At 42.9% G+C, this 26560-nt stretch overlaps 1 protein-coding gene across 3 annotated transcripts in view; it reads right to left on the reverse strand.

Moving 5' to 3' along the window:
• Positions 1-8584: 8584 nt before the first annotated feature.
• The window catches only part of CAB39 (calcium binding protein 39), an 87802-nt gene continuing 69826 nt past the window's right edge, over positions 8585-26560 (reverse strand). For all 3 annotated transcript variants that reach the window (XM_054722730.1, XM_008160203.3, XM_054722729.1), the window contains 5 exons: positions 21670-21838; positions 14562-14621; positions 13262-13327; positions 11692-11835; positions 8585-11109 (listed from right to left, as the gene is read on the reverse strand). In XM_054722730.1, coding sequence (XP_054578705.1) covers positions 10921-11109; positions 11692-11835; positions 13262-13327; positions 14562-14621; positions 21670-21838 — 628 coding nt within the window. In that variant the 3' untranslated portion in view covers positions 8585-10920. The remainder of the gene's footprint in view (positions 11110-11691; positions 11836-13261; positions 13328-14561; positions 14622-21669; positions 21839-26560) is intronic.

Here is a 26560-nt window from a genome sequence, read left to right on the forward strand (position 1 = left end):
AACCTATTGGGATTTTTATTGGATTTACTTTAATTTGGGGGAGAGTCGGCATTCCTGTCCAGGAATACGATTTGGCTTTTCCATTTACTTTCAGCTTTATGGCCCCCAGTAAAGTTTTGTGCTTTTCTTCACATGGGTCATAAAATCGATTCCTAGAAATTCTGTATTTCTTTCTGGGGACACCGCAGGCCGAGCCCCTCTTCCTGTGGCCGGACCCTGGAGAGAGTGAGAGGTATGTTTGGGGACGGAGAACTGGAGATGGCAGTGGGCAGCGGGAGGCCCCTCCTGCTTGTGGGAGCCCCGTGGTGGCCACGCTCAGGGTCTGCCTGCCTCTGGCTGCTTTGGGAGATTCGGAGGCGCCCCCTGGCGGCCACCTCCAGGGCTGCGGTTCAGCTAATAATTCAATTTCATTTTAACATCACCTCCCCAGACTCTCCTTCCCTGCTAGCTGTTGGAGTCACCACCTCCCTTGAAGGAAGGCAAAAGATTTTGAACATTTCAGATAAAAAAAAATACAATTTGAAAGATGGATATAAAAAAGTTACTCTAAAGCCTAATTGACTCTTTAAAATTTAGCAGCTACTTAACTCATCCACTCCACACCGGTTGGAGGGTATGTTACTCGTCAGGCTGTGGGGATTCAGGGGTGAACCCAGACAGAGAGAGCTTCTTGCGTCTTATGTTCTAGTGAAAGGAGACAAAAACCAATCAAGTAAATAAGTGAGATTATTTCCAAGCGTGTTAAGTTCTTTGAATAGCTCAGGAATAGAGAGGGGTGGGGTGGCCAGCACCGGCTAGGGACCAGGGCAGACTTCTCTGTGGAGGTGCACTGAAGTGGAGAGATGAGTGAGGAGGACTCAGCGTGTGAAGATGGGTGCACTACAGATCAACACCCTCTTGTCAAATTCTGCTTCTATATTTTTTATAGAAGTAGAAATTAAAAAAAAAAAGTGGACTATATGTGTCCTTATGGCCTATCCATTCTTTCATATTCATATTTCTCAGTGAAGTTATGTCTCACCCACATGGTGAGGGTGAAGTTCCTGTTTGTCCACAGGGAGAAGCAGGGCTGCAGGCCCAGCAAACTGTATTTGTTTAGGGATATGGATGTTGGCAGCTTTGGCTTGTGTGGGGGAGGCATTTCTCTTTAGATCTTAAGCTCTCTTGACGCTCAACCACTGAGCCACACCAGCCAGGCTTAAGGACTTTGTTTCTGCTGTAATTATTGTTAGTACAGAAGAGCAAGTCTAGGAATTAAAAACACATAGTATAGGCCAAAGCCGGTTTGGCTCGGTGGATGGAGCGTCGGCCTGCGGACTGAGGGGTCCCAGGTTCGATTCTGGTCGGGGGCATGTGCCTTGGTTGCGGGCACATCCCCAGTGGGGGGTGTGCAGGAGGCAGCTGATCGGTGTTTCTCTCTCATCGATGTTTCTAACTCTCTATCTCTCTCCCTTCCTCTCTGTAAAAAAATCAATAAAAAATAAATATATTTTTAAAAAAATAAATAAAAACACATAGTATTAGGGCCTAAATCATGCCCCACCCCCATTCATATGTTGAAGCTCTAACCCCCCAGTATCTCAGAATATGACTGTCGGTGGAGATAGGGTCTTTAAAGGGGCGATTAAGTTAAAATGAAGTCATTAGGGTGGGCTCTAATCCACCATGGCCTCTTGGCCTCTACAGATGTCCATTTGGAACATCCGGGGTGTAAGGTTAATTTTCAAAATATTAACATTCTTCCTCAGTAATTTTTGTCTGATGTATGCATATTCTTTTCTCAAATTATCAAGGTTTCTTTCAGCCCATTATCACGAGCTTTTTCTTGCATGAGAAATAAGCTGGTTTCCGTGAGAGCCGTGGTTCTTTTGAATTTTTCTGATGGAATTTCGGCTTGTACTCTGCGGGTGTCCAGCACGGCTGATCTCGCCATCTGCTTTGGAATGACTCTCCTCCAACGTTAAAGGGCACGTCGTCTCTAGATTGAATACTTGGTGAACACTCATTTATTTTTCTTGCTGTTATCCAGGGAGGACTTGAAATTATGCCGGTGCTACTGCCTCTCCCTTGGTGTTTTCCTCACTTCAGTCAAGCTTTCTCAGCTTTAAGACTTTAACTAGGAGTGTATTGATTACTTCATGTTCTTCACTAATTTAATGTATATTTGATTTCTTTTTAAGTGTTTTAAAATAACCCTTTATTTTTAAAAAGGATGTTTTTATTGATTTTAGAGAGAGAGCAAGGGAGAGGGAGAGAGAGAGAGAGAAACATTGACTGGCTGTCTTTTGCGTACCTCACACTGGGGAGCGAGCCCACAACCCGGGCATGTGCCCTGTCTGGGAATTGAACCGGGACCTCCTGGTTCATAGGTTGAAGCTCAACCACTGAGTCATGCCAGCCGGGCCAAACTGACGATCTTCTGATGCATGGAACCAGCTCACCCAACTGAGCCACGTGGGCCAGAGTTAAAATAACCCTTTGAGTGACATCAATCAGTTTCTTCAAAAGTCCTTCAGATTAATATTTTAGGATCTCTGTTTCTGGTGCACTTGTTACATCCAATCCCAAGTTCCCATCATCCATGTTAGTGTTCTCCCAAGAAGGCCACCTAATGAGTCCTCTTTAGCAAGTAGCCATGTAGAGGCTTGATCTGATTTTTTTTTTTTTCAGTTTTCTAACATTTCATTTTGTTTGATACATTCATCACTCTCCCTTTCCCTTCTTTGCTTCTTGTGAAAGCAGCTCACACATTCGTGAAGATCATTGTTTTCATCCAAAGCATCTTTTAGCCCTGTCTAAAGTGTTTTTATTTTTATTTTTAATCCTTCTGATGTATTTTGAAGGCTGTTCCAGCTGCAGGTACTGGATATTAGATGCGTTTTGATGCATCCTCTAAAGACTGGATTCTTCTTTAATGCTAGCCATTAGCACAGCTTGTTCTGAATGTTTATATTTCTTTTTGAAGCATTCTTTTCTAAAAGCCTCTATTTTAAGCCCAAGGAAAAAGTTGGTGGTTTCCAGCTCTTTGTTAATGGTCTCTGGTCTTTAAAAAAAGATTAACTTTTTTAGAGCAGTTTTAGATTCACAGCAAAATTAAGAGGTACAGATATTTCCCATAAACCCCTTACCCCCATAGATGCACAGCCTCCTCCACCATTAACATCCCCCCGCAGAGTGGTACTTTGTTACAGTGGATAGTCACCCAAAGTTCATAGTTCATCTTAGGGTTCACTCTTGGTGTATATTCTATGAGTCTGGACAAATGCATAGTGACATGTATCTATCATTACAGTATCATGTAGAGTATTTTCACTGCCCTACAAATCCTGGTCATTCTAATAGGTGTGTAGGGTATCACTGTTGTTTTTATTTGCATTTCTCTGATTACATAATGATGTGAAGCATATTTGGTTTTGAGGCATAACAAACAAAATTTGCTGACGATTGCTTGAGAGGAGGAGGTGAGCAAGAAGGTAAGGAATTGAGGGTGATTGTTGATGTAAGAAACTAGAGCCCCAACCTAGCTGGTTTGGCTCAGTGGATAGAGCATCAGCCTGCAGACTGAAGGGTCCCAGGTTCTATTCCAGTCAAGGGCACGTGCCTGGATTGTGGGTTCAATCCCCAGTAAGGGGGTGTGCAGGAGGCAGCTGATCAATGAGTCTCTCATCATTGATGTTTCCACCTCTCCCTCTCCCTTCCTCTCTGAAATCAATACAAATATATATATTTTTTTTTAAAAAAGAAAAGAAACTAGAGCCCTGAGCTTGGGGGGCCTGGCGGGTGGGCCTGTGTGAGTTCCTTTTTGGACCTTGGAGTTCTGGGCTTCTGGACATCCATGTGCAGTGGTCCTGGGAAGTCCCCTCATACCCTGAAGACCTTTCGCCTTGTATTCAGTGACATGTGCTGGGTGTAATTCCTTCCCCTTCCCCAAGCTATTCTTTTTAAAAAAATTACTTATTTTGTTTCTACCATCTATATATATAAAAGCCCAGCGACCCTTATGGCGGATCGACCAGAATGACTGGTCGCTATGATGTGCACTGACCACCAGGGGGCAGATGCTCAATGCAGGAGCTGCCCCCTGGTGGTCAGTGCGCTCCCACAGCAGGGGCGCCACTCAGCCAGAAGCCGTGTAGCGGTGGTGGTGGGAGCCTCTCCCGCCTCCGCGGCCGTGCTAAGGAGCGGTGAGCCAAGTGGTAAGGAGCGAGCAGGCAGATGGTAAGGAGTGGCAAGCCAAGTGGTAAGGAGTGAACAGACGGGCAGTTAGGAGCAAGCAGAGAGGCAGTTAGGAGTGAGGGGTCCCAGATTGTGAGAGGGCGCAGGCCGGACTGAGCCCCCACACGAATTTCATGCATCGGGCCTCTAGTTTCATTATAAAAAATTTTAAGCATACAGAAAACTGGAAGAATTTTACAGGGGAAAATGGTATAATGGGAGAAAAGAGACCAACCTCCTATGCAAAAAATTCCAAATAATTGATGCTGTCAAGGAGGTGGAGTCCACCCGCCATCCTGGAGTGTACGATGCACACAGTGACACCTTCCTCAGCCAGGGCCGTGGTGCTGTGCACCTTCAATGTGATACAGTGACAATGGCATTTGATTTGTGTGGTCCTCTTCCCCAAACCCAGTCTCATTCTGATCATGAGACAAACACCAGACAAATCCCAGCCACGGGGGATTCTGCAATCTGCCTGACCAGTAGAGCTCAAACACATCAAAAGCAAGGCAAGCCTGAGAAACTCACAGCCAGAGGAGCCCATGGGGACATGATGAGTAAATGTCGTGTGGGGTCCTGGGACAGAAAAGAACATTAGGGAAAACTAAGGAAGTCTGAATAAAGTATAGACTTCATGGGTCCATTGATTATGACAAATGTAAAAAAAATATATTTGTATTGATTTCAGAGAGGAAGGGAGAGGGAGAGGTGGAAACATCAATGATGAGAGACTCATTGATCAGCTGCCTCCTGCACCCCCCCTTACTGGGGATTGAGGACAGGTAAGGTAAGGTAAGACGTCAATAATAGGAGAAACAGGCCTGGTTTATGGAAACTTGGTACTATCTTTTCAGTTTTTCTGAAAATCTAAAACTCTTCTAAAAAATAAAATAAAAATCCCACCACATCCTACCACCTACATTCTACCGGTCACATCTTTTTTTTTAAAATATATTTTATTGATTTTTTTTTTTTTTACAGAGAGGAAGGGAGAGGGACAGAGAGTTGGAAACATCGATGAGAGAGAATCACCGATCAGCTGCCTCCTGCACACCCCCCACTGGGGATGTGCCCGCAACCAAGGTACATGCCCTTGACCGGAATCGAACCTGGGACCCTTCAGTCCGCAGGCCGACGCTCTATCCATTGAGCCACACCAGCCAGGGCTACCGGTCACATCTTATAATCTTTATCACACATCTGTCTCTCTGTCTCTTTTTTAAAAAACCTTTCTTAACTATCCACTCCTTTTGCTCAAAACGACACCCAGGAAGCCCTGGCACACAACACACACAGGGGCTCAGGTCCTTGCGTGTTTGTCACCTTCGTTTTACTCTATGAATACCCTGACCCCAGGCTCAGTGGCTGCTAGAAACAAGGAGCTCTACTGCCACCCAGTGGACATTTTGAAGTAAAGCGTTGCATGCTGGACAAGCTGGAGGAGGGCCCTTCGCCAGGCTGGAAGTAGTCTCTGAGTTTAGGCGGCACATGAACCAGCCCCTTCTCCGGATCCCTCATCCCAATTCTTACCTAGATCTGGACTTTTCCTAACTCTGCCCCAATTCCAAACTGTGCAGTAATTTTGTATTTGCTAACCTTCTCCATCTAAGTCTACTACATGTTTCAAGAAAGTCTTTTTTGGAAGGAGATAAATCATGAAGGAATTGGGCATTTTCCAGTTTTGATGACCGGGAAGAGTAATTTCTGTGCAGAGGTGTGGCCTGTCCAGCTGCTTCTGAAAGAGTCTGAAGGCTTCAGCTGGCTGGGCATTGGGGACGGGGGGACGGCGGCCTGGGCCTGGCCTCAGGCAGCAGAAGCTGTGGTCACGAGAGGCCTTGCTGTGCTGGGCCACACGGTACCTGTTGTCAGTCAGGCTTTGATGCGCATGTGCTTCCCGAGGGGGGTGGGGGGCAGCAGTGCTCTGCATCCCATGGCCTCCTCCATGCGGCTGACCACGGGGATGGCTGCTCATGCCTCTGGGTTAGAAGAAACCCAATGAGCACGTCTAGTCTGGGTTTCCCCGGAAGTAGAGCCTGGGACAAAGGTTTGAACACCAGTCATTTATTTGGGACTTGATCCCAGGAAGCCCTGGTACAGTGTGAGATGTGAGCGAGGGGAAGGAGTCAGATAAAATGCCATTAAACCATTCATGTGGTGTCCTTGGAGCTGTCTGCTGGTGAGCAGCCCAGCCGGGGTCCAGGACACCGGGGTGGGGGCTGCTTCTGGTGCCCTGGGCTGCAATAAGTAGCTTTCAGAGGCAGAAGAGGGTGCCAAGGGGGTGGGGCGGGGCACTGCTAGGTCCTCTTAGTGTGCTCATGTGATGGGGCTCAGCACCCAACCCCACTCATCCCCAGTGGATGCCAGTCCCAGGCAGGATGGACAGCCCAACGGCTGGGGAGAGTGCAGGACCATGCAGTCAGCTGAGCACAAGAAGGTGCTATATGGATTGAGTGGGGTCCTCATCACCTCCACACAAGTGAGATTTTCAAAGATCTTTGGTGTGTGGAGGAGTGTGCCAGGCAGCCACGGTGTGTGTGTGTGTTGGGGGGGAGTTTAGGGGAGAATTTAGGGGGGACGCAGAGGGGCGGGAGCCAACTGGGGAGCAGCCTTGTCTGGAAGCTTCCCCTGGGCTGGGCTGTGGCACTGTCCACCGCTCCAGCTGCATCTCCACCAAGTGGAAGACCCGGCTACTGAAAACTAGCGCAGGACCTTGTTATTCCCACGGCACACCAAGTGTTTAGGTGATAAAGATGTATTACCAAGAATGGGAGTCCTGATGAGCAAAAGCTCCTTTTGTAGAGAATATTGAAAAATATAAAGCTTTCCCCCAAACCTCCACTGTCTCCCTGAAGTTCTACTAATCAAAGAATTTCACTAACTGCAGAGGACACTCTCCTGCACAGACACCTGGTGGTCCCCAGGAAGACCGAGATCCCCGACGGGCCAGACACCTGCCCTTGCCTGAGGACCACACAGGGACCAAACATGAGCCAGGTCATTGTCAGGCCAGCTGTGGAGTGACTCGCCTTGTGCAGCCATCACCACCATCTCTGGTCAGCATGAACTGTGGGAGTAGAAGTCCTTGCAAGGTTGTAGGCTTTGTCCCTATAAATTATGCCTTGGTGGTGGAGTGTGGGTTGACCCAAGTGAAGTGTTGTCAGGCGGAAGCTGATGGTCCTTTCTTGGTGGAGCTGAGGTGAGGTGTGTTCAGTCTACTCCGGAGGGAGGTCTTCCCCCAGGGCTGGTTTTGGGAGCCAACCAAGATCACTTTCAGATTGTAGAGTGTGTGTGTAGGGGGGTCTTACCTTGCCCTTCCACCTTCTGGAAACCAGATGGCCAGAGAGGGGCAATCATGCTCTGGAAGACGTGGTAAGGACACAGACATGGCCAGAACACCCTCTACAAATCCAGGAGGAGCTGAAGGGGCAGCGTGTCCCAGGCCACTGTCCTCTGAGAGGCACTTCTGGTGAAGTCCCAGGTGGGGTTACTCACCACCTTGGAGGGGCTCTAGCCCCAGAACGCACAAGCTGTGTGGCACTGCCGCCTCAGAGAGCTGTCGGTCACTGTCTCGTTGGATCCCCATAAACAAGGAAGGCAGAGTAATAGCCACACATTACAGAGCTACCCAAGCTGTTTCTGTGTTTGTGACACGGGGGGAATGAGGGGAGAGAGAGACACCCGACTGGTGACTGGCAGGAAGCAGAACCTGTGCTAAGGCTTGAAGACACTTCAGAGAGAGAAAGGGCAGAGTCACAAGTTCTGACCTCAGGGGACCCTGACATCTTTGAAGAACTACCTAGAAGAGATAACAAGTAGGATGTCATCCAGACATCTTGTGTGCTAGGCAAGAGCATATCCCTTGCCATCACCGGACAACGGGGTCCCACTCATGACAAACGTGGAAACAACTGAGGGCGGGTGGTGGCTCCACGGTCCAGGCAGCCCGAGGACACAGCTTCGCCCAGGCGCCATTGAACACCGCACTTCTGCGTCTCTCACCTTCATTGTAGCTTCACTCTAGCTACTTATAAACACTCTTGCCCAGGGCTTTAGTTTTACCTTAGAGCATTCAGAATAAAGGGTCACAGAAATGAAGAGAAAGGACCCCCCAAAACCATGGTGTCAAAGCGATGCTAATAAAAGGCCTAATGACATTTAACTGTGGAAGGAAGGGTGAGGCAGCTGTGAGCCCTATACGGTAAGTGAAAATCACATTTGACAGCAAAAAGAAAACCCTGGGGGAAAAAAGACAGAGCCGCGTGTATGTGGTTTCTGGTTCCGGTTTGTGGCAAAGCTGTCCTCACGTCTCCTGATGGGGTTGTTCATAGTGACTCGAATGCAACGATCAGTATGACATGCACAATGCTGTTTCTCCAAAATTTTATTTTAATTTAAATTACAGGGCCAGCCATAGTCTGATAAGAAATTACTTTTCCTCAGGAGAAAGGAAATGCTCTCATGGCATTGTTAACAGGTGTATCCATCTCCACCTCTTTCTAAGGGCTAAAAATCACATGGAATAACTGACTTATGTAAAATTAAACCTTTATAACACAAAGAGAAACACTTCCAGTATAATAGTTTTGGTAATATGAATATATTAAAGGATCATAACTTCAAATGCAACTTTTCAACTTTGAATGTTTTCACATTTTTGTTTAAAATCAAACAAAAACAAAAACAAAAAAACCCAAATCTTAACTATGTCCAGATTCCAATGCGATGTACCACGCGGTGTTTTCTGACACACTGTCCTCCATGCTCTCGTGCTACGACGACATCACGGAGTGGAAGCTGCTTGTCGTTTCCAGTTCTAAGAACCAGCTTGGCAGGAAACCTTCCTTCCACCCGGTGTAGTTACTGCTCCCCCTGAAGCCTGACACCCAGCACTGGCCACAGAACCAGGAGGCTTCACGGCCAGGTCTGCCTTCCCAAATGTCTTGATATTTTCAAATCAAGAAGCTTGGATCACTTCCCCTACTTCAATGGAAAAACATGAATGATTTTACACAGATTTTGGTAAAGACAGCCTCAGGAAAACCAATGCCGACTGCCATTTAATTAAACAGAATAAAATACATCTATATTTTCTGGAGCTATTTTCCTAACTGGTGTTCCTAGAAGGAGGTCTTGCAACCTGCTGAAGCATCACTTGGGAGTTTCTTTTTACTGGCCGATAAATAATTCAATTAGTAAGAGAGGCTAGCAAAGAATAATCATGTAAATTTCTTAGTCAGCCACAGCCATGCTGAATTCAAACTGGCAAACTCTGATTGTAAGTTGTTAGTTGTGATCTTTGTATCACTAAGATGAACAGATACCATTCTAATAACTTTACATAGATATATCCTAGGAGACGCTGCTCTGCCGTGGTCACAGTAACAAAAAAGTGGTGCAAAATCAGTTACTTTATAAATACTGATAATTTGCAGCATTAAGGAATAGGACATTAAAAAAAATAAATTTCCCCACAGGACACCTGTGACGAGGAACTCTTCTTTTCCTAAGAGAAGCTGAAGTTTAATGATTCAGTTCCACAACTGCTGTACTGGATTACTCACTCTAAAGAAGAAAAGGTGCTCTACCGAGGTTTCCCACACAGAGAATCAGCGTTAACTGATCATAAACAGTATCATCCATAGATCAAGGAAACTCATTTTAAATGAATAAGGCCAGTACTATGCAGGAAAGAGGGCTGACTGAGTTCCAAGTCTGTATTATACCCTATTGATGGCACCCCACTAGATAACTGAATACAAAGGATTGGTTTACTTTTGTCTTTTAATGCTGTGATACTTAAATGTTAAATCAGCATTTTCATGTGATCTGAAGTATTTCAATTACATATGAGCATTCATTTTTTTTTTGCAAAGATTCAATATTAGGTAATAGTTACATACTAATACAATAACATTCCTCTGCTGTACAAATTAAATCATTTAAAAGAAATGAGCATTCTAAGAATTATATACAAAAGAAACCTGTAAGCATTGTTGAAATGAAATGTGAGGTGTTGTTGCTAGCTCTACTGTTTGAAAATACCTTCCAAAAGGAAAATTAACAAATACCTTCCAACATATCCAGGTTTACAAGTCTCAAGAAAATCAAATGTCAAAAAATTCTAGAAAGCCGTGAAAAGCGTATATACATTTTCCTTATGAAGCGTCACACTTTTAAGAAGTTGCTAAGTTTCAGTATCAATTTATTCGCACGTCAACTTTAACCACCCCAAAAGCTCACATCGTGGGTACAGTTCCCCTGATTCCAAATACAGCGCTGCACGATCTTCCTGTAGTGAAGGCAGACAATCTCACCAAGAATCCACGCCCAGCTCTTTAACATAAGTGCAAACCTGCAGGTTTAATCTGACCCCATCACGTCTTCCGCCCCTCCGTCACACTATCACCCCTACATTTGCCCTCACGAACCTAGCCTGTTCAGAACTCCTACAGCAAACAGGGTCTCTGAATTCTGAAATGACACAAAGATCAAGAGAAAGTCCACGTGTGCTCTAGTGTGCAAGAAAGCAGCAGCTACGTTCTCCAAGATGGACTAAAAAAACAAAACAAGATAAAATGAAAAACCGTTCACTTAACAGCAGACTAGCATAATGTTCCTCATGAATCGGTGAGAGTGCCTGATGCTGACGAGCTAACAGCAGGTGCTGGGTTTGGATTTGATATTTTGGATGTTTATGGGGAGTTAGGCTTCTTGCTGAGCTGGTCTCTTCAAGTCCCTGATCTGTTTAACTAAATAGGTCTTCTCGTCATTAAACTGCTCGTCCTCGGTCCTGTCGTTCTGAAACTTGCTGAGGAACTCTATGAGTTTGGTCTGGTTCTTGAGGAGGATGTCTAGGATGGGCTGTGTCTTGTTAGGGTTGGCAACAAACACCTGCCGGAGAGAAATCTGCATCAGCTACAGGAAAGGAGGAGGCAGGACACATCCAGAACTTCCCTCCCTGGACACGTGAAGTCGGGATAACTTGGTCAGAGGTTTGTGCTTCAGGATATCTTATTTCACAATTTGAAAATTAAAAAAAGATTTACATGCTTTAGTACAAAGAGGACTGGTACTTTCCCTCATGCTCTGAAACTCAGTAGTTAGTATTAAAATACAGATGCTGATTTTAGGATAACATTTGCACAAAAGGTCAAAATGAATTTTGAGGATAAAAACCTCCACAGAAAGCATTAAAATATGGGTTACCCCTTAACTTTGTGATTAATAATTTTCTATTAAAAAGACAAATGGCACTCCTCTGTAAATAAACTTATTCTGTTCCCAAATTGAAATGTTTACCCTGTTTCTGGGTCTATTTTTCTGTTTAAATGCTGTACCACACAAAACATGGAAATTAACTGAATTGTATAACTTAGATTACCAAAGTGAGACTAATACTATTTTAGAAATTTGTAAACGAAATGAGATTGACAACTTCAGGAGAAAATATTGTTTGTGGTTTTAGTACTCTACCTTAAAAACGTGAAAGGCCTCAAACTGGATGTTACGACTTTTGTCTCGTAGAAGATTCATCATTAATTTGAGGTTCTCGGGTTTACTGATGTATTTTGTCATAATTGTGAAGTTGTGTCGGTCTAATAATAGTTCACCGAGAAGCTGAGAAGACATTTAAAGAATCACTCTACATTATCATTAAGATTCTAAGGAAAATCAAAGTCTGAAAAATAATTCATTTAATAATCAACATTATTAAGTACAGTATCATTATTCTCCTCCCCGCCCCCCCCCAAGACTGATGAAGTGAACTGAACTATGACCTAAAAGCTATGGAGTACCTACTGTCCGCCACTCCAACACCCACCTTTCCCTTGGGCATTTAAACCTATGGTGAGTCTGACACTGCTCTCTGAAGAGAATATTCAGGCACATTTGGCCCCCAATTTAAGACTGTCAGAGCCTGTCTACTCTTTAAATAGCATTTGCGTTATCTCACTAAAACGAAACTATCGAAGAAAATGTTTAGAAGAGAAGTTCTTGATAATTCCTGTTAACTAACCACAAACCTTAGCTTAACTAAAAATTAATCTTTTTATTTTTAAATTTTATTCATTTGGATTTCATAGGACAAAGGATCATGTCCAAAGTTTTCCATACACTAACTTCTACACATGCCAAAGTTATCACATCTGATTCATAAAGGCTGATAAAAATGAAAACTTTTCTGTTCCTTCTTTAGCCAGGTATCCTGAAGATACTCCATTTCTTCCTTAGTGACTCCTCATCACTAATACCATCAATTAAGCAGAAAAGAAACTTGTGTCTTTGGGCTTACTGAATTCACAGAGGTTGGTTATACCTTATCAGTCCTTAATTTTTCAATTGTTGTTGCTTATTCTAGATTTTCTTTGGCAGCCACCTCTTCACGCCATCAGTGCCCACATCTAGTGCAGATCGAGTGTGTGGTGGTGTGGCCTGCAGTGGGGGAGGGCCAAGCTGTGGCCCTTGTGAACAGAGGCAGAAGCAGAGTGGGGGAGGGGCTAGTTCCGGCACCACCAGCCTGGCTTCGAGTCCTGCTTCCCTGCTCCTTGTGAGCTATGTAACCTCGAGCATGCTGTTAACTTCCAATGGAACTGTTCATATCCCATTTTGATATGGAGCAGCCAAACCCGTCTATGGTCCGCAGTCTCACTGCTCACTCCGTCCTCCTCCCCTCACACAGCAAGTCCCTGCCATTAAGGTCGAACCCTTGGGAGATTAACACCTGCAGTGCCTTCACCTAACTGACATGATTCTAAGTTTTAAAAATGTTTCAAAATCTAAAACACTGCACTGCTAAGAAAGAAAGTCTTCTTTAAAATTCTGTGTATTGCATTTGGGGTCTCTAACTTACAGAGAGGTGGGCAGGAGCCCTGTGTGGACCTCTGCTGAACCCCGCCCCTTTCCACAAAAATTCTGATCATGGACAAACATTTTCCTCTAAAGGTCTAAGACCCACATACTAGCATAACCCCCTTTCTCCAAATCCAAAATTCAAACACAGGGTGAAGAGAAGTGAACTACATAAAATAAATAACCATCATACCTTGAGTGACTGTCTTTTTGTCACATAATTTTCTGAATGAAGTAACTTCTCATACTCACTGAAGAACTAAGACAAAAAACACATATCAGAGTTATTTATTTATTTGTTTTTTGAAGACGGGTAGATAATGTCAGAAAATTTGAGTGGAAGCTTCTAACACCTCGAAGGTCAATCACTGTCCAAGCTCGCCTCCGCCAGTCTGTTCCACGCCCTTCCTCTGAGGCACTCAGAGATGCTCAGGGTGATACCTGCTGATTACCTCTGTGAAGAGGGCTCCTGGGACTGATCCCCTCCCAGCTCTAGACAGGCCCATATATAGCTTAAATCTGGTCCTCTTCTGTCAACCAAACTCCATATTCACGAAACAACTCCCTTCCCCCAACCATTTCCTCACTGTTGAGTCAGCTATCATTTCTTGGTGTTATATTAGCAAATTCATATTCGTTACAGAGGAGAACTCAACTAGTCCAAAGCATAAACACAAAGAAAAGTTACCTGTTCTTTCAACGCAACAAGGAGAGAAAATAATTAATAACAGAAGAGAGAGAAACTCATACTGTGATATATTGGAAGAGGTCCTACAGAATGTAGGCTTGGGCTAAAACTTGAATAATGGGAGGAATTTCACTTAGAAATGGGGGGAGGAAAGAATTCTTAGGGGATAAAAAGGGAAGGACACACATGAGTAGAGGCCTGGAAAATGCAAAATGCTACAGATTTAGGAACTGACACGTGTCCACTAGAATCATGTACAAATCTCAGGGGACTCTATTACCAGGAAGTCTGACATCCATTGACCTCACTGCTGGGCTATCCAATGTCCTAATTTTAGAAATGAGGATGGACTTCTGAGCCCCCGAGTGGTAATGGCCTTGGTGGTGACAAGCTGTCAGCTGCAGAGCAGGGGCAGAACCGGGTCCTGCCTCTAGGCAAGAGCTTGTCTCACCCTATCAGGTGCTGCCTCCTTTTCTATTTAGCAGCACAAATGGAAAGGAGAGTTAAGAAGTCAAATAATATTTTTCTTTTATTTCAACTGTGTATTATTATTCAGCACCAAAGTGCTTTACTTTCCTCTTCTAAATCAAGAAAAGATACAAATGGCAGCGGGTCAATCAAACAGATAAAGTCTGCTTCTGAGCAGGTAACGCACTATACCTGGTTTCAGCAGAGAAATGGCTATGGCACTACCTTAAAACTTTATTACAAAATAAACAGTCTGGTACAAAATCTAATTTAACCTTTCATTTCTGGTAATAAAACTTAAAATTTGTTATTATAAAATAGTATTTCATATACTTACTCTATCATAATGTTGTTCCAAAAATTCTGCACTGAGCAACTTATGTCTTGTAAGCAAATCCTAGAAAAAGGAAATATATTGTTAAAAGTTGTTCTCGCATTCAGGTTCTTTTAGAAAAGAGAATCCTACAACATTCCACGCCATTTTACCTAATAAAAACTGTTGTTAAAATTACTATACTTAAATTGAGCATGAATTGTATTGAGGACATTGATTTTGTATGAGTAAATAAAATCAATAATCTGAAATTGTGATTTTAATGATTATGATTAGTCACACATCTATAGCTCTTAGCAGGAAAAATTTAAAAACAAACATATAAGACAATGGAAATATATGTTCAAAGAAAGAGAATAAAGAATTGAAGTGAAATAAAAGTAAACAACTGTAATAAAATGTCAAATTGAAACTGCTCCTGGTGGAGAAAAAGGAAATTTCTTTAATTAGAAGTATTGGAGGTTCCATTTCCTTCCTCCTTAATTCAATTGCATTCAGTTTCATATCTAATGTAACCTTTTGCAGAGGTAAAATGTTTTTGAAAAGCCCTGTCATTTTATAAACATCAGTTCCTAAGTACGCAGAATAACACTGCAGGAATGTAGGAACAAAAATCAGTAAGACCTCGAGTCTAACCGTGCATTACTATAAAACAGAGCTTAGGTCTCACCCCACAAATTTCCCTGGAAACAAGTCAAGGATCATTCATTCAGAAAATATCTACAATGTGCCAGGTAACGTTCTAGGTGCTAGGGTTACAAAGAAGAAAGATGTGGTCCCTGCCTCCCAGGACCTGGAAGTTAGCAATGATTGGCCATGGTCTCACAAGGTTGTGTGTGTGTGTGTGTGTGTGTGTGTGTGTGTGTGTGTGTGTGTGTGTGTGTGGAGAGGCGGGGGGGAAGGTAAGAGGGTAGGGGTAGGGGAACAAGTGACAGCAGGAATGGCCAGTCAATATTTGGGTCAATCAATGAATTACATTCCTTTAGAGCCCCCTACTGGAGAGGTTGGTGCCAATAATCTCCTTCTCACAACCAACTTTCCTTAACTTGTATTCTTTGCTATTTATGTTTGAGTTACCAAGGTTACATTGAACTAGAGTTTCCTAAGTACATCCAAGTGCCATGGAAATGGGAAAGCTCTGAGAAATGTTCCACGGTCAAGCTGACATGGAAAGCACTACAGTTCTGGTTGCTTCATGGGGCTCCATGTGGCAGCAGGAGATACTGAAGGGAACTCTCTGTCGCCTGCTTTGTCAGCACCCTTCCCTGAAAGGCCTCCATGGCACACAGGCTTGCCCCTCTCTAGGTACCTACTACCTTCGGAGCTCCACTTGTCACTTCCACAGGGAGCTCTTCCAGACTGGCCACCAGCATGCAAGCATGGTCACAGGTATGGCTGGTCACCTGTGAGATGACCTGGTGAATGTTTCGTGCCAGATTGCACATTCTGTTAACACAAGGCTCGTGCCAGACTGCACATTCTGTAAACACAAGGCTCATGTCTATTTTAAATCTTTAAATTCCCCAGCACCTATGCAGTGCCCAGCACATAGTAAGAGCTTAATATTTAGTAAATGAATGAACCAACACCAGCACACAGTCAGCTTACTATTTAATAAATGAATGAACCAACATCAGTGAACCCGTTCGGGAAAATGTCACACTAACCAAGGTTCAAAGTATGCTTGTTAAGAAGGCTTCTAATTCCACCCCAAAGATTTACAGGTGTTTAAACTGCTGGATAGGTTGTGTACTGTATGTTCAGGAAGACCTACCCAATTTATTCTAAATCCCCCTTAGGGAATAATCAGGCAAAACAGAAACGCTGGAGCTTATTTGAGTATCTCAAGAGTTTGGTAAGAAATGCTATGAGGTACCCAGATAGGGAAGGAGAGATGGCAGGGGTAAAAGAACTGATATTATCTCAGTATATCATGGGGCCAGATGTAAGGGAGAGAGGAATATGAGAACGTTAAGGGCATATACCGGCCATGCTTGTTAGGATCACTTCCCTCCTTCTAACATGCTACTGTGGTCTGTTTATGGTGGTCTCCCCTGTGTAAGAGCCTCAAGGGTTAGGGGATCTATCTGTATGGCTCACTGCTGAACCCCACACCTATAGAACAGCACCCAATACAGGGCAGGCGCTGAGAGGCTTGTGGAATGAACTGAACAAACATATGAATAAGCTAATTAAGGGATTAATGAGTCAGGATCTGTGTGAGACTGGATGTCATTCTGGAGGCCAGTATGAGGAAGTACAGCAAAAGAAGCCCAATGCTTACTGCTCGGTCATAATCTGACCACGGAGAAGACCAGAGGAGGGGGTCTGAGAAACTGTGGCTCTCACTTGGGGCTGGGTTCTTAGGAACAGGCAGGTAGAAAGTATTGCTCTAAAAAGCAAAGGCCTTGATTTGACTGCAGGTCCGAGTAAGGGGACTATTTGCTCTGAGGCTGTATCTCAAGTAGGAGCATGAGGCTCACAGTGGAGCCACACATGAAAAGAGGGACTGCCCACATCTCCCCATTTAGGGGAGTCTCCTTGTTATCATCTGGTTTAAAGAGAACATGAAACTCAGGAAACCATTGCCAATTTAGGAATCAAATCTCAATGGCCTTGGTAAGAGAGAGAAAAGGGGTGCGCTGAGACTACTGAAGTAGGAGCTGGGACCAGGGCCCCAAAGAATGAAAGCCCTTGTTAAGAAAGGCCATGACAGGGCAGGGCCTGGAGGGGACAATAAAACATTAGTGGGAAAGGAGAAGTGGTGAGAGCCACGCCCTTTAATAAGCTGGGAAACGAGGAGATGGGGACTTGGGCTGTGCCTCTGTCTACTGAGAGACAAAGAAGAACCTTACCTTAGGACTACAGCCAAGAGCTATGGATAGCCCAAACCAGGGTATGGGGAAAGAAACCAATAGAGTAGAAGATGAAGAGAAATGGTTATGAGGTCAGTATCTGCTCAGTAATCTGCAAAGTTTTAGGTGCATGTGGTCCCCAGACATGCAGAGTTGCTAGGTTGGCCAGCAGGGGGGTAAAGAAAAGGACTTCTCATTTCCCACCTAGCTAAATTCCAGTTACATCTAAGGCCTTGGTATAACTTGGGAGAAAGGTCAGGAATCATCTCCTAAGTCCAGCAGTTTAAGCAGCCAGCTTTTAGAGTAGGTTGAATTTAAAGATTCCTAAAAAGTATGTAAGTTTGAGCCCCAAATATCATGTGACAAAGACAGCCCTGGAATCCAGAAAGAAATGCTGCTAAGCCAGGGGCTGATTTTCAGAGCAAGTCACTTGGCTCAATTCCCTGTCTCATGCTTGAATATGTATGCCCAAGGACACGAAACTCAATTCTTCGAACTGTCTGGTTCACCTCTGGAGCTCCAGAGTTAGAATGTTTTTCCTGTGCTGAGAGTCAAAGCCTATGCCCCAGCTACTTCCAGAAACAGGTTTAATCCATTTTCCAGAGAACCCCACTTCAAATACAGCAGTGCTCTCATGGCAAATCCCTACCGAGTCTTCTCTTCTTCAGGCTAAATAGGTCCAGTTCCTTTAACCACTCCTCGAATGACAGGTTCTGAGTCCCCCTCACCATCTAATGTCTTCTGAAAGTCATCTATTTGTCTATGTGCCTCTTAAAGTGTAGCGCCTGGAATGGAACACATTTATGTGCTGTTACCTGGTAAGCTTATAGTGGGGTGAGACCATCAACAACTCCTTCAGTGACACACTTTGTGCTCACATGTAGCTCTGGAGCAGCATCATCAAACTGCCAATTTTAATGGACAAATTCAGAATTTTGTTTACTCATAGTGGGCTCTGTAGTTAGACTGCCTGGGTTCAAATTCTGGCTTGCCCATGTATTGTCTGACTTTACTCAGCATTTCTATGCTTCAGTGTCCTTATCTGTAAAGGAGATGATAACAATACTTCCTTCATAGGATTGTTTGAATATGATAAGAACTTACCTATATTTTAGTAACTATTATAGGTGGCTTTAACTATTATTATCATGCCTATTCCCCCATCCCATATTTATATGGTTGGGTCCTCAAGTAGATGACTTTGGTTATCTATAATTAACTTTATCCTGTAATATTCTGGCCTCTCTGGATTTATGAAGCCTTATTTAGGCTCACTGTTATTTATCTTGCCCTTAATGGCTGTCACTGACACATTTGGTAAGTATGCCTTGTCACCCTCTATCCAAGTCATTAATAATGTTCGACTTGGCCGAGCAGAGATCCATTAGAGTCTCTCTCCTGGGTGATGGTGATCCATTTTCCAGCATCTTATGGATATGGCATTTAATTAGTTGCAAATCACCATACTGAAACTCCCTCCATCTAGCTCCTAATCTTTTTATTGTTTCCATGAAAATAGGTCTGTATAATTATTTGACATCCAGTATATCCTCGTCATAAAGGAATCCTACTAGCTACTATTTACAGCACACATACTGTGTCAGGCCACAATAACCTGACACACTAGTATTATTACCCATGTTTTAGCAGATGAAGACACAGGTGCAATCAGCAGCAGAGCTGGGAATTGAACCCAGGCAGCCATGTCTTTAGGCCCCTGATCTACTGGCATCAATGAGATTAGTATGACTGAACTTACTCTTAGTGAATCCATGCTGGCTGTGGGCACTCGGTTTCCTTTCCAAAATGCTCAGATATCATCTCTTTAGAAATACTTTCTAGAACCTTACACAGGTATACCATCAAGCTCCAAGCTCCACCAGCCTCTCTGGGGAATCTACCTTCTTTTACTCTGGAAAATTGGAAATATATTTGTTGGCCTTCTGATGCCCCTCCCAATCTCCTAATTCCTTAAAAATAATCACTAACAAATATTTGGCCACTGATTTAACTATCTCAGTACCTGTTCATTTGAGCTACAAATCTTGGACATATTTAGAGCAGGTAGTTTTAATTTCCTTTTAAGACTCGGCCCACTTCCAGGGGCTTTGAATACAGAGTTATGAATGAGCTGCATTTACTGGAAAGTTTTTGTGTGCAGACTGCATTTTCGGGAAGTTGCTCTGGTCACATTCTCAAAGGAGAGCATGAACCATGGAACTGTTCTCCTTCTCCTTATGAAAGTATTCTCTGCAAAGAGGACACGAGTAAACTGGGAGAGAGGCAGGCCCCTTCCCTCCACCAGCGCCTGTGGAGTGAGGCTGAGACTGGCCCCTGCCTGACTCAGGTGGAGTTTCTTTTAGGCAGGGGTGGGGAGGTAGCTTAGGTCTGTTTGCTAGGTCTATTTCTCTTTCTCTTGTCTTGATTTTGGCCTCTTGTCTTTTTCATTTCTTGGAGAGCTCTCTTTAATGAGCTTTCCACTGTCCTTGCAATGAGCCAGCAGCTGAGATACAGAATCCAAGCCAGCTTCTCCATGCTTTCTCCTCTGGAGCTCATCCTTAGACACCTCTGTTATTTTTTAAAGTTTCCCTTCTTCCGGTAAGGACTACCACCTGACTCTGCCCAGTCTTTCCCTCTGTGGCTACCATGATCTGACCTGACCTGACAGGTTGCTTTACCACAGTGATTCCATCACCTCGGTATGAATTTAATTCAAAGAAGTAGCCTTAACGGAGATAAAATAATTAGCAAGGCCAATCAAAATTTTGTCAGACACTGGGAATCACATTTCTGGCATATAATTAGCACATTTCTCTCAACTCTTGGTCAATTTTGCCATCTGTGCCAGTAGCGTGCCATTCATGTCCTCCTTGGTCCGGCAATCTGGCTGCATTCTCCCACACCACTGCCGCCCTCTCCTCCTCTCTGCTTATCCTCCTGCTCCCAGAAGTTGCACTCTTGGGCTCACAGCTTTTATTTCAAACAGGAGTGTCTCCTTGTATTGACACATGATGCTACTACACCTCCCTTCATAAAGGTCTGCTGCTTTTGAGTGGGGCATTCCCTCCATCCTAAGAGTCCTATCACACCAAGGGCGGTGGAACTAAGCATAACATTTACCATTCTATGCTATCATCTGAAATGAATTTCATTTTGCTTTGTACACTGACATAGAAATACCTGAGGTCTTACCTAAGGCTTCTGATACCCTTCCTAATGGCTTCAGGAAAAGAAATTCCTAGACCTTTCACCCTATTATTTTATTCTCATTCAATGTGAAACCCTAGTGGCCAGGGTGCTAGGCTTTCATCCTATTTGATGAAATTGAGGGACATATTTTACCCAGAAACCAAGGACTGTGCTCACCTCAGACACTCTTTATAATCATAAAACTGAACATTTACAAGAGAAGCAGCCACTTGTCACTGTAACAGTATTCACAGTTTCTGAGCATAGCAATCAGCAGGTTAGTATACTAAATTCTGATTATATTAAAATACCAGTTCTAAATATTGACTTAAGATGTCACACATTTTACATAAGGGAATGTTAACAGAAAGATTATAAAGATTACTGCCTTGTTTATATACCTTAAACAGCACAGAACCTTGCAATTCAAAACAAAAATGTGCATGTTGCACAGTGGTATCCTATGTATGTGCATTTAATTTAAACAAATATACAACAGGGATATAAGGTACACAGAGGAGAGGCTACAAAATAATTTGAACAGTGCAGGTGATTCTTATAGTTAATAAACAAGCTCTGGCATGAGCATGAGATGGGAGAGTTAAGTCCCTGGTTCCCTTGGGCCTGAACAGAAGCCAACTACTTCATCTGGTGCTTAACCAAAGAAACTGCTCAACACAGGAGAAAAACCTGGTTGTTATATCTATTACTGTACTTGATGGGTAATTTAATAGAAAACTGTACCCTGCCTAAAAATTACAACTTTCCACCCTTTAAAACTGTGACTTTATTTGTATACATACATATACAGGGGTGGGGCAAAAGCAGGTTTACAGCTGTTTGTATGGAAGAATAATACAGTAATTAATAAATAACATAAGAATAAACTTTCACATACACTGTAAACCTGCTTTTGCCACACCCTTGTATATATGCGGTCTTCTTTATTCCCACTAGGGGGCAGCAGTATATAGACAAGGGCGGTAGAGAAGGTTTAGGAAAAACAGCACACCTGTTCATCGGAGTTGCAAGTATAGTTAGAAGTCTATAGTTTTTATATATGTTACCTTGAATGTGGCAAATGCATCGGAAGCTATGTCAAATGTTGACATTTCGACATATCTGAAGAAATCATAAAACTGTTCTGACCACAAAATGATTTTTGCAAGTGGTTCATGTCTGATGCACTCTCTTAACATTATTCCACAATTTAGAGCTATTTCAGGAGATTCATACCTGCAAAAAGAAAACAAACAAACTTGATTGCTCTTTTAAAACTCCAACTGAATAGTTCACAATTTTAGAAAAGGACACTTCAGGAAGTGCCCTGAGTGACCACAGCAGGTTACACACAGCATCTCTCATGTACAACATGTGCTCAGTGAATTTTCTCTAGTGGGCACACACACATTAGTTGGTGAAGACAGCTTCAACCCAAAGAAAAATAACAGCTATGAGAGTGATCGTGGAAATAAAAGTTCATTATTTAAGGTAAACATTTTGAAGAGAAGCATTTAGGGTCTCACATAAGGGTTAGCTTTACATGTGGGGTGCTCTCAACACTTCAGAAAAACCAAAAGCTGAATAAAAAAACAATATGAAATAGTTCCCTAAATTCATAGTATATAAAAGGCTCTAACACATGTACAGCACTTGTATTTCATTGTTTCAAGTTAATACTTAAAATAGTACTTTCAAGACTACTGGCAACATCTAAGCCCTACAGATTTGAAAGCCTGGTCCTGAGGATGTCACAGTCAGGACTCTCACAGTGGGCAGAGGGGGTCCACATGCAGCCTTCCTCTACATCCATCTTGGTGTTTCTAGAGTCTCCCTTCCCTATGACCAGAAAGAAAACCTCATTTCCCTTTCACCCAGCAGGCCTTTCCCTTCTGACATGCACCAACCCCCTCGGACCAGCTGTGTCTTTTCTTTACTTCCTTCCAAGTTGCTTGCATGGTTTAATGTCTTTCCCACACAATCTCCTCCAGTCTCCTGCAGTCAAATTCCATTTCCCAACATCCTACCAGCAAAGACCTCTCCTGGACAAATCCGCCTTTTCTCCTAACACAGAGTATACCACTTAAGTGCCCCGGCAGTGCTGACCTTCACATCTCTCTTTCAAAGAAAAAACCTCTTCCAGTTCTCCTTTCTACTCCTCTGACTGTTCTATTTTTTTTCCTGGCCTCCAGTCTGCTAGCAAACACCCACACAATCTCCTTGCTTCCACCATGACTCCTACAGGTCTTCTATTCAGGTCTACACCTGAACTATACATTTCTGTTGTCTCTGGACAACTTCAATTAAAGGTCTACTATAAACTCCGCATGTCTAAAATAAAATCTCATCTCCCTCCACAAAAGAGGCCGCCACCCCTGCTTCCAAGTTGGCATCACTGCTGTATTTTTGATACCCCAGTCTGAAACAGTTTTGAGAGAACTGTCTGTGATAATGGTAATGGTTTTTATCTGTGCTGTCCATTATGGTAGCCTACTAGGCACATGTGGCCATTGAGCACTTGCACTTTGGCTTAAATGACTAAGGGATTAAATTTTAAAATGTCATTTAACTTAATTTGAAATTAAATAATTACATGTGGTTAGTAGGTACTATATTGAAAAACACAGTTCCAACTATGCCTTTTTTTTTAATTTTTAGAAAATAAGTCTTTATTGTTGAAAGTATTACATATGCCCTCTTTTTTTTCTAATTGATGTGAGAGAGAAACATCGATCAGTAGCCTCCCAGAGATGCCCCAACCGGGAATCGAACCTGCAACCTGGGTATGTGCCCTGACTGGGAATCAAACCTGTGATCCTTTGGTACACAGGACGATGCTCCAAATAGTTGAGCGACACTGGCCAGGGCCCAACCTTACCCTCTTTCTCTGCTCCCAATCTTCCCATCTCCAGTGCTTTTTAACTGCTTCTTTGTAATATTTTAGTTTCAGTTCCTGTTATCTTTTTCCCACTGTGGCATTAATGCAGACCTAGAGAAATGCAATTGACCCTAACCAGCACCCATGTTCAAGCTCTGTCTTACCAAATACACCCAACACACAAGTATATCAATAGCACTTCCAGCTTAGGAGTTTAAAATGATTTCTTGCTGATCAAATAAAGACAACCTTAGAGGCTTAATGCCTACCTCGGCTTTGCATCAGATCTATTCCTCTGGCACAGTGTCATCTCCCACTTTGCCATAAAGCAGCCCACTCTTCTTATTGCTGCCCACCACTATGTTCAATTGTGCCCCTGTACCTACTCTCTTTTTTCCTGCCAATTTAAACCACCTGGAAATTCACTCTTGTTTCATCTTTTACCAACCCTTGCCTTATTGACTAACCCCCCCCCCCCATTTTATACCCTGAAATCCTATAGTACTAATTGTTATCTAGTAGCATAACAATTGTATGTTGTATTATCCTTTTGTTGTACATAGGTTCATATCAAACTATATGGCTTTGTATCATTTACGGTAAGTCAGCTAGATGGCTGATTGTGATTAAAATGTCTGTTCGGAAAATGGCTAATCATACAATTTATCTTTGCTGATCTTTAGTAAGGAGACTAGAATTCAGGGGGTAAGACAGTTTGGTACAACAAGTTGGGCAGGTTTTGATGGCAGTTTGTCAAGCTTATCTTACACGATTAAAGTATAAACCAATGATTACAAGGCAAACAGTTATGCTCTACAACCTGTTAGCACTAGAGTGGAGGGCACATTAACATTTAAATCGCCAGAGAAGAAGCTGCCTCCAGATGCAGTCTAACACTAGCAACAAAAGTATTTTCAAATGCAAATTAACAATGGCAACCGGAATAGCTGGAAGTATGCAGAGCCAGAGCAGATAATCACATCCTATGGAAGTAGTCTAAACTAACTGACAAACAGGACAACAATCTTAAAAGCAAGTTCACAGGGCTCCTTAAAGAAATGGCTATTTCCAGGACCGAAGACAGAACTCACACAAAATAAGCCAGGGACATCATGTGCTGAAAGCACAGAAACATCAAAGACTGATGCGGTCTTGCTAAAAGGAGCCAACTTGAAGGACCTTCGAGTTGGCTCTCAATGGTCCAAGAAGGGGCAGTTTGGACATAAAAGTTGTGATTTTTTTTTCACACAATAAAATGACCCAGTTACTTCAAGAAATAAATGGTATATTTTAAAAAGGGGGTCAGGAGCTATTACAGATGAAAAGAGAGTTAAATAAGAATCATATCAACCAAATTCAGTTTGTGGGCTTTGCTTAGAACCCGACTTGGACAAACTAACGGAAAAATGCCATTTTTTGTGGCGTGAAAATCAAGAAAACATGAACACTGAGCATTAGGTAATGTTAGGTTTATAAATGGTATTGTGACCATGTAAAAAAAAGTCCTTAGATGTATCATCTTACTAGGGATGCAAACTGAAGTGACATTGTGTTTGAGGAGGAAAAAAGGGAGGAATACACGAAACAAGGACACAGTTTAAGAACTGCTGAAGCTGGGAAATGGAGGAAAGGTTTGTTGTATTATCCCCTCCAGTCTGATGTACATGTTCCACAGTACAGGCTAGAAAGGGTCCCAACACCAGCAATATTCTGCACGTGTCTCTTCCTCTTCTTTCCAGCTGAGGTTTCTGCTCTGGCTAGCTCGGATGGATGAGAGCTTTAAACTTTTTTTTTAAATTGTTATCTTAATATTCTTACTTACATGATGTTTGACAATGTTCTGTTCATACCCTTGGCTAATCTAAAGGGAAAATGTAAGCATAGATAACTAATTTATAAATTTTAATAATGATGGCTACTTATATAAAAGGAAATTATTAGCTTTAAAAATACATAAAGACTCCTGGAAGCTGCCTGAAGAACATTAAAATTTGCCCTAGCCGGTTGGATAGAGCGTCAGCCTGCGGACTGAAGGGTCCTGGATTGAATTCCAATTAAGGGCACATACCTGGGGTTGTGGGCTTGATCCCCAATAGGGGCGTGCAGGAGGCAGCCAATCAATGATTCTCTCTCTCTCTCATCAATGATTCTCTCTCTCTCATCACTGTTTCTCTCTCTCCTTTTCTCTCTGAAATCAATAAAAATATATTATAAAAAAAAAAAAAGAACACCAAAATTTCAGACTATTCCCTACATGTTTATACACAAAACTCTGGATTGACACACAAAAAAAATTAGATACCGAAAGTTGTGTATGGCAACATGTGAAGAAGCAACACCGATAGTTAGAAATAGAAAAAAAAGAAACAGAATGCTGGCGTCCAAGGCACGCACTGACTCATGCTTTGTCTAAGCAAGTCTGAACTTGAGGGAAGTGTTAAACCCCAGAGATAGGAATCAAGTGAGACAAGTGGTACAGCTAGGGGTAGGAGAGCAAGCTGATTCACACCAACAGCCATGCCAGTAAAACGCCTGCCTGCCAATTTAACAGGACATCACCAATGCTGGGGCAGACACACACGATACCCAAAGCTGGCCAACAAACCTGGTGTGAACTGACAGGAGGTTACCTTACCAATAGGGGAGGCTCAGTGATGAAGGAGGACAGGATCGGTTTTGTTTTGAAGTTTAAACTTTTAGGCTTTTGGGGATTTTTAATTTTTTTTAACTGGCAAATTACCCAAACACAAATGCCTGCTTAGTCCAGGAATAATTCCAGGGAGATACACTGTGCTTTACCAAATTAAATGGGTTAGTGAGAGGACACACGTAAAAAGCAAAGGGTACTACTTCACAACCATGTTCTTTGTTGACTGATTGAGTTAAGCTATACAGCTCCAGTTACTAGGGAGCTTTTACTGCCTTACAGGGTGCAGGTGTACCCAAAGATGTCTTTAAATACATGATTTAACTGACATTTCATACACTTAACCTTTTAAATCTTAGAGAATAGGACTAAGACCACAGAGGACTTTTATTCTTCAGTCATGTATGATTTGAAAATTTAAAGCCTCATGATT

This window comes from Eptesicus fuscus, chromosome 11, assembly GCF_027574615.1.
Source record: "Eptesicus fuscus isolate TK198812 chromosome 11, DD_ASM_mEF_20220401, whole genome shotgun sequence".
NCBI classification, from domain to species: domain Eukaryota; kingdom Metazoa; phylum Chordata; class Mammalia; order Chiroptera; family Vespertilionidae; genus Eptesicus; species Eptesicus fuscus.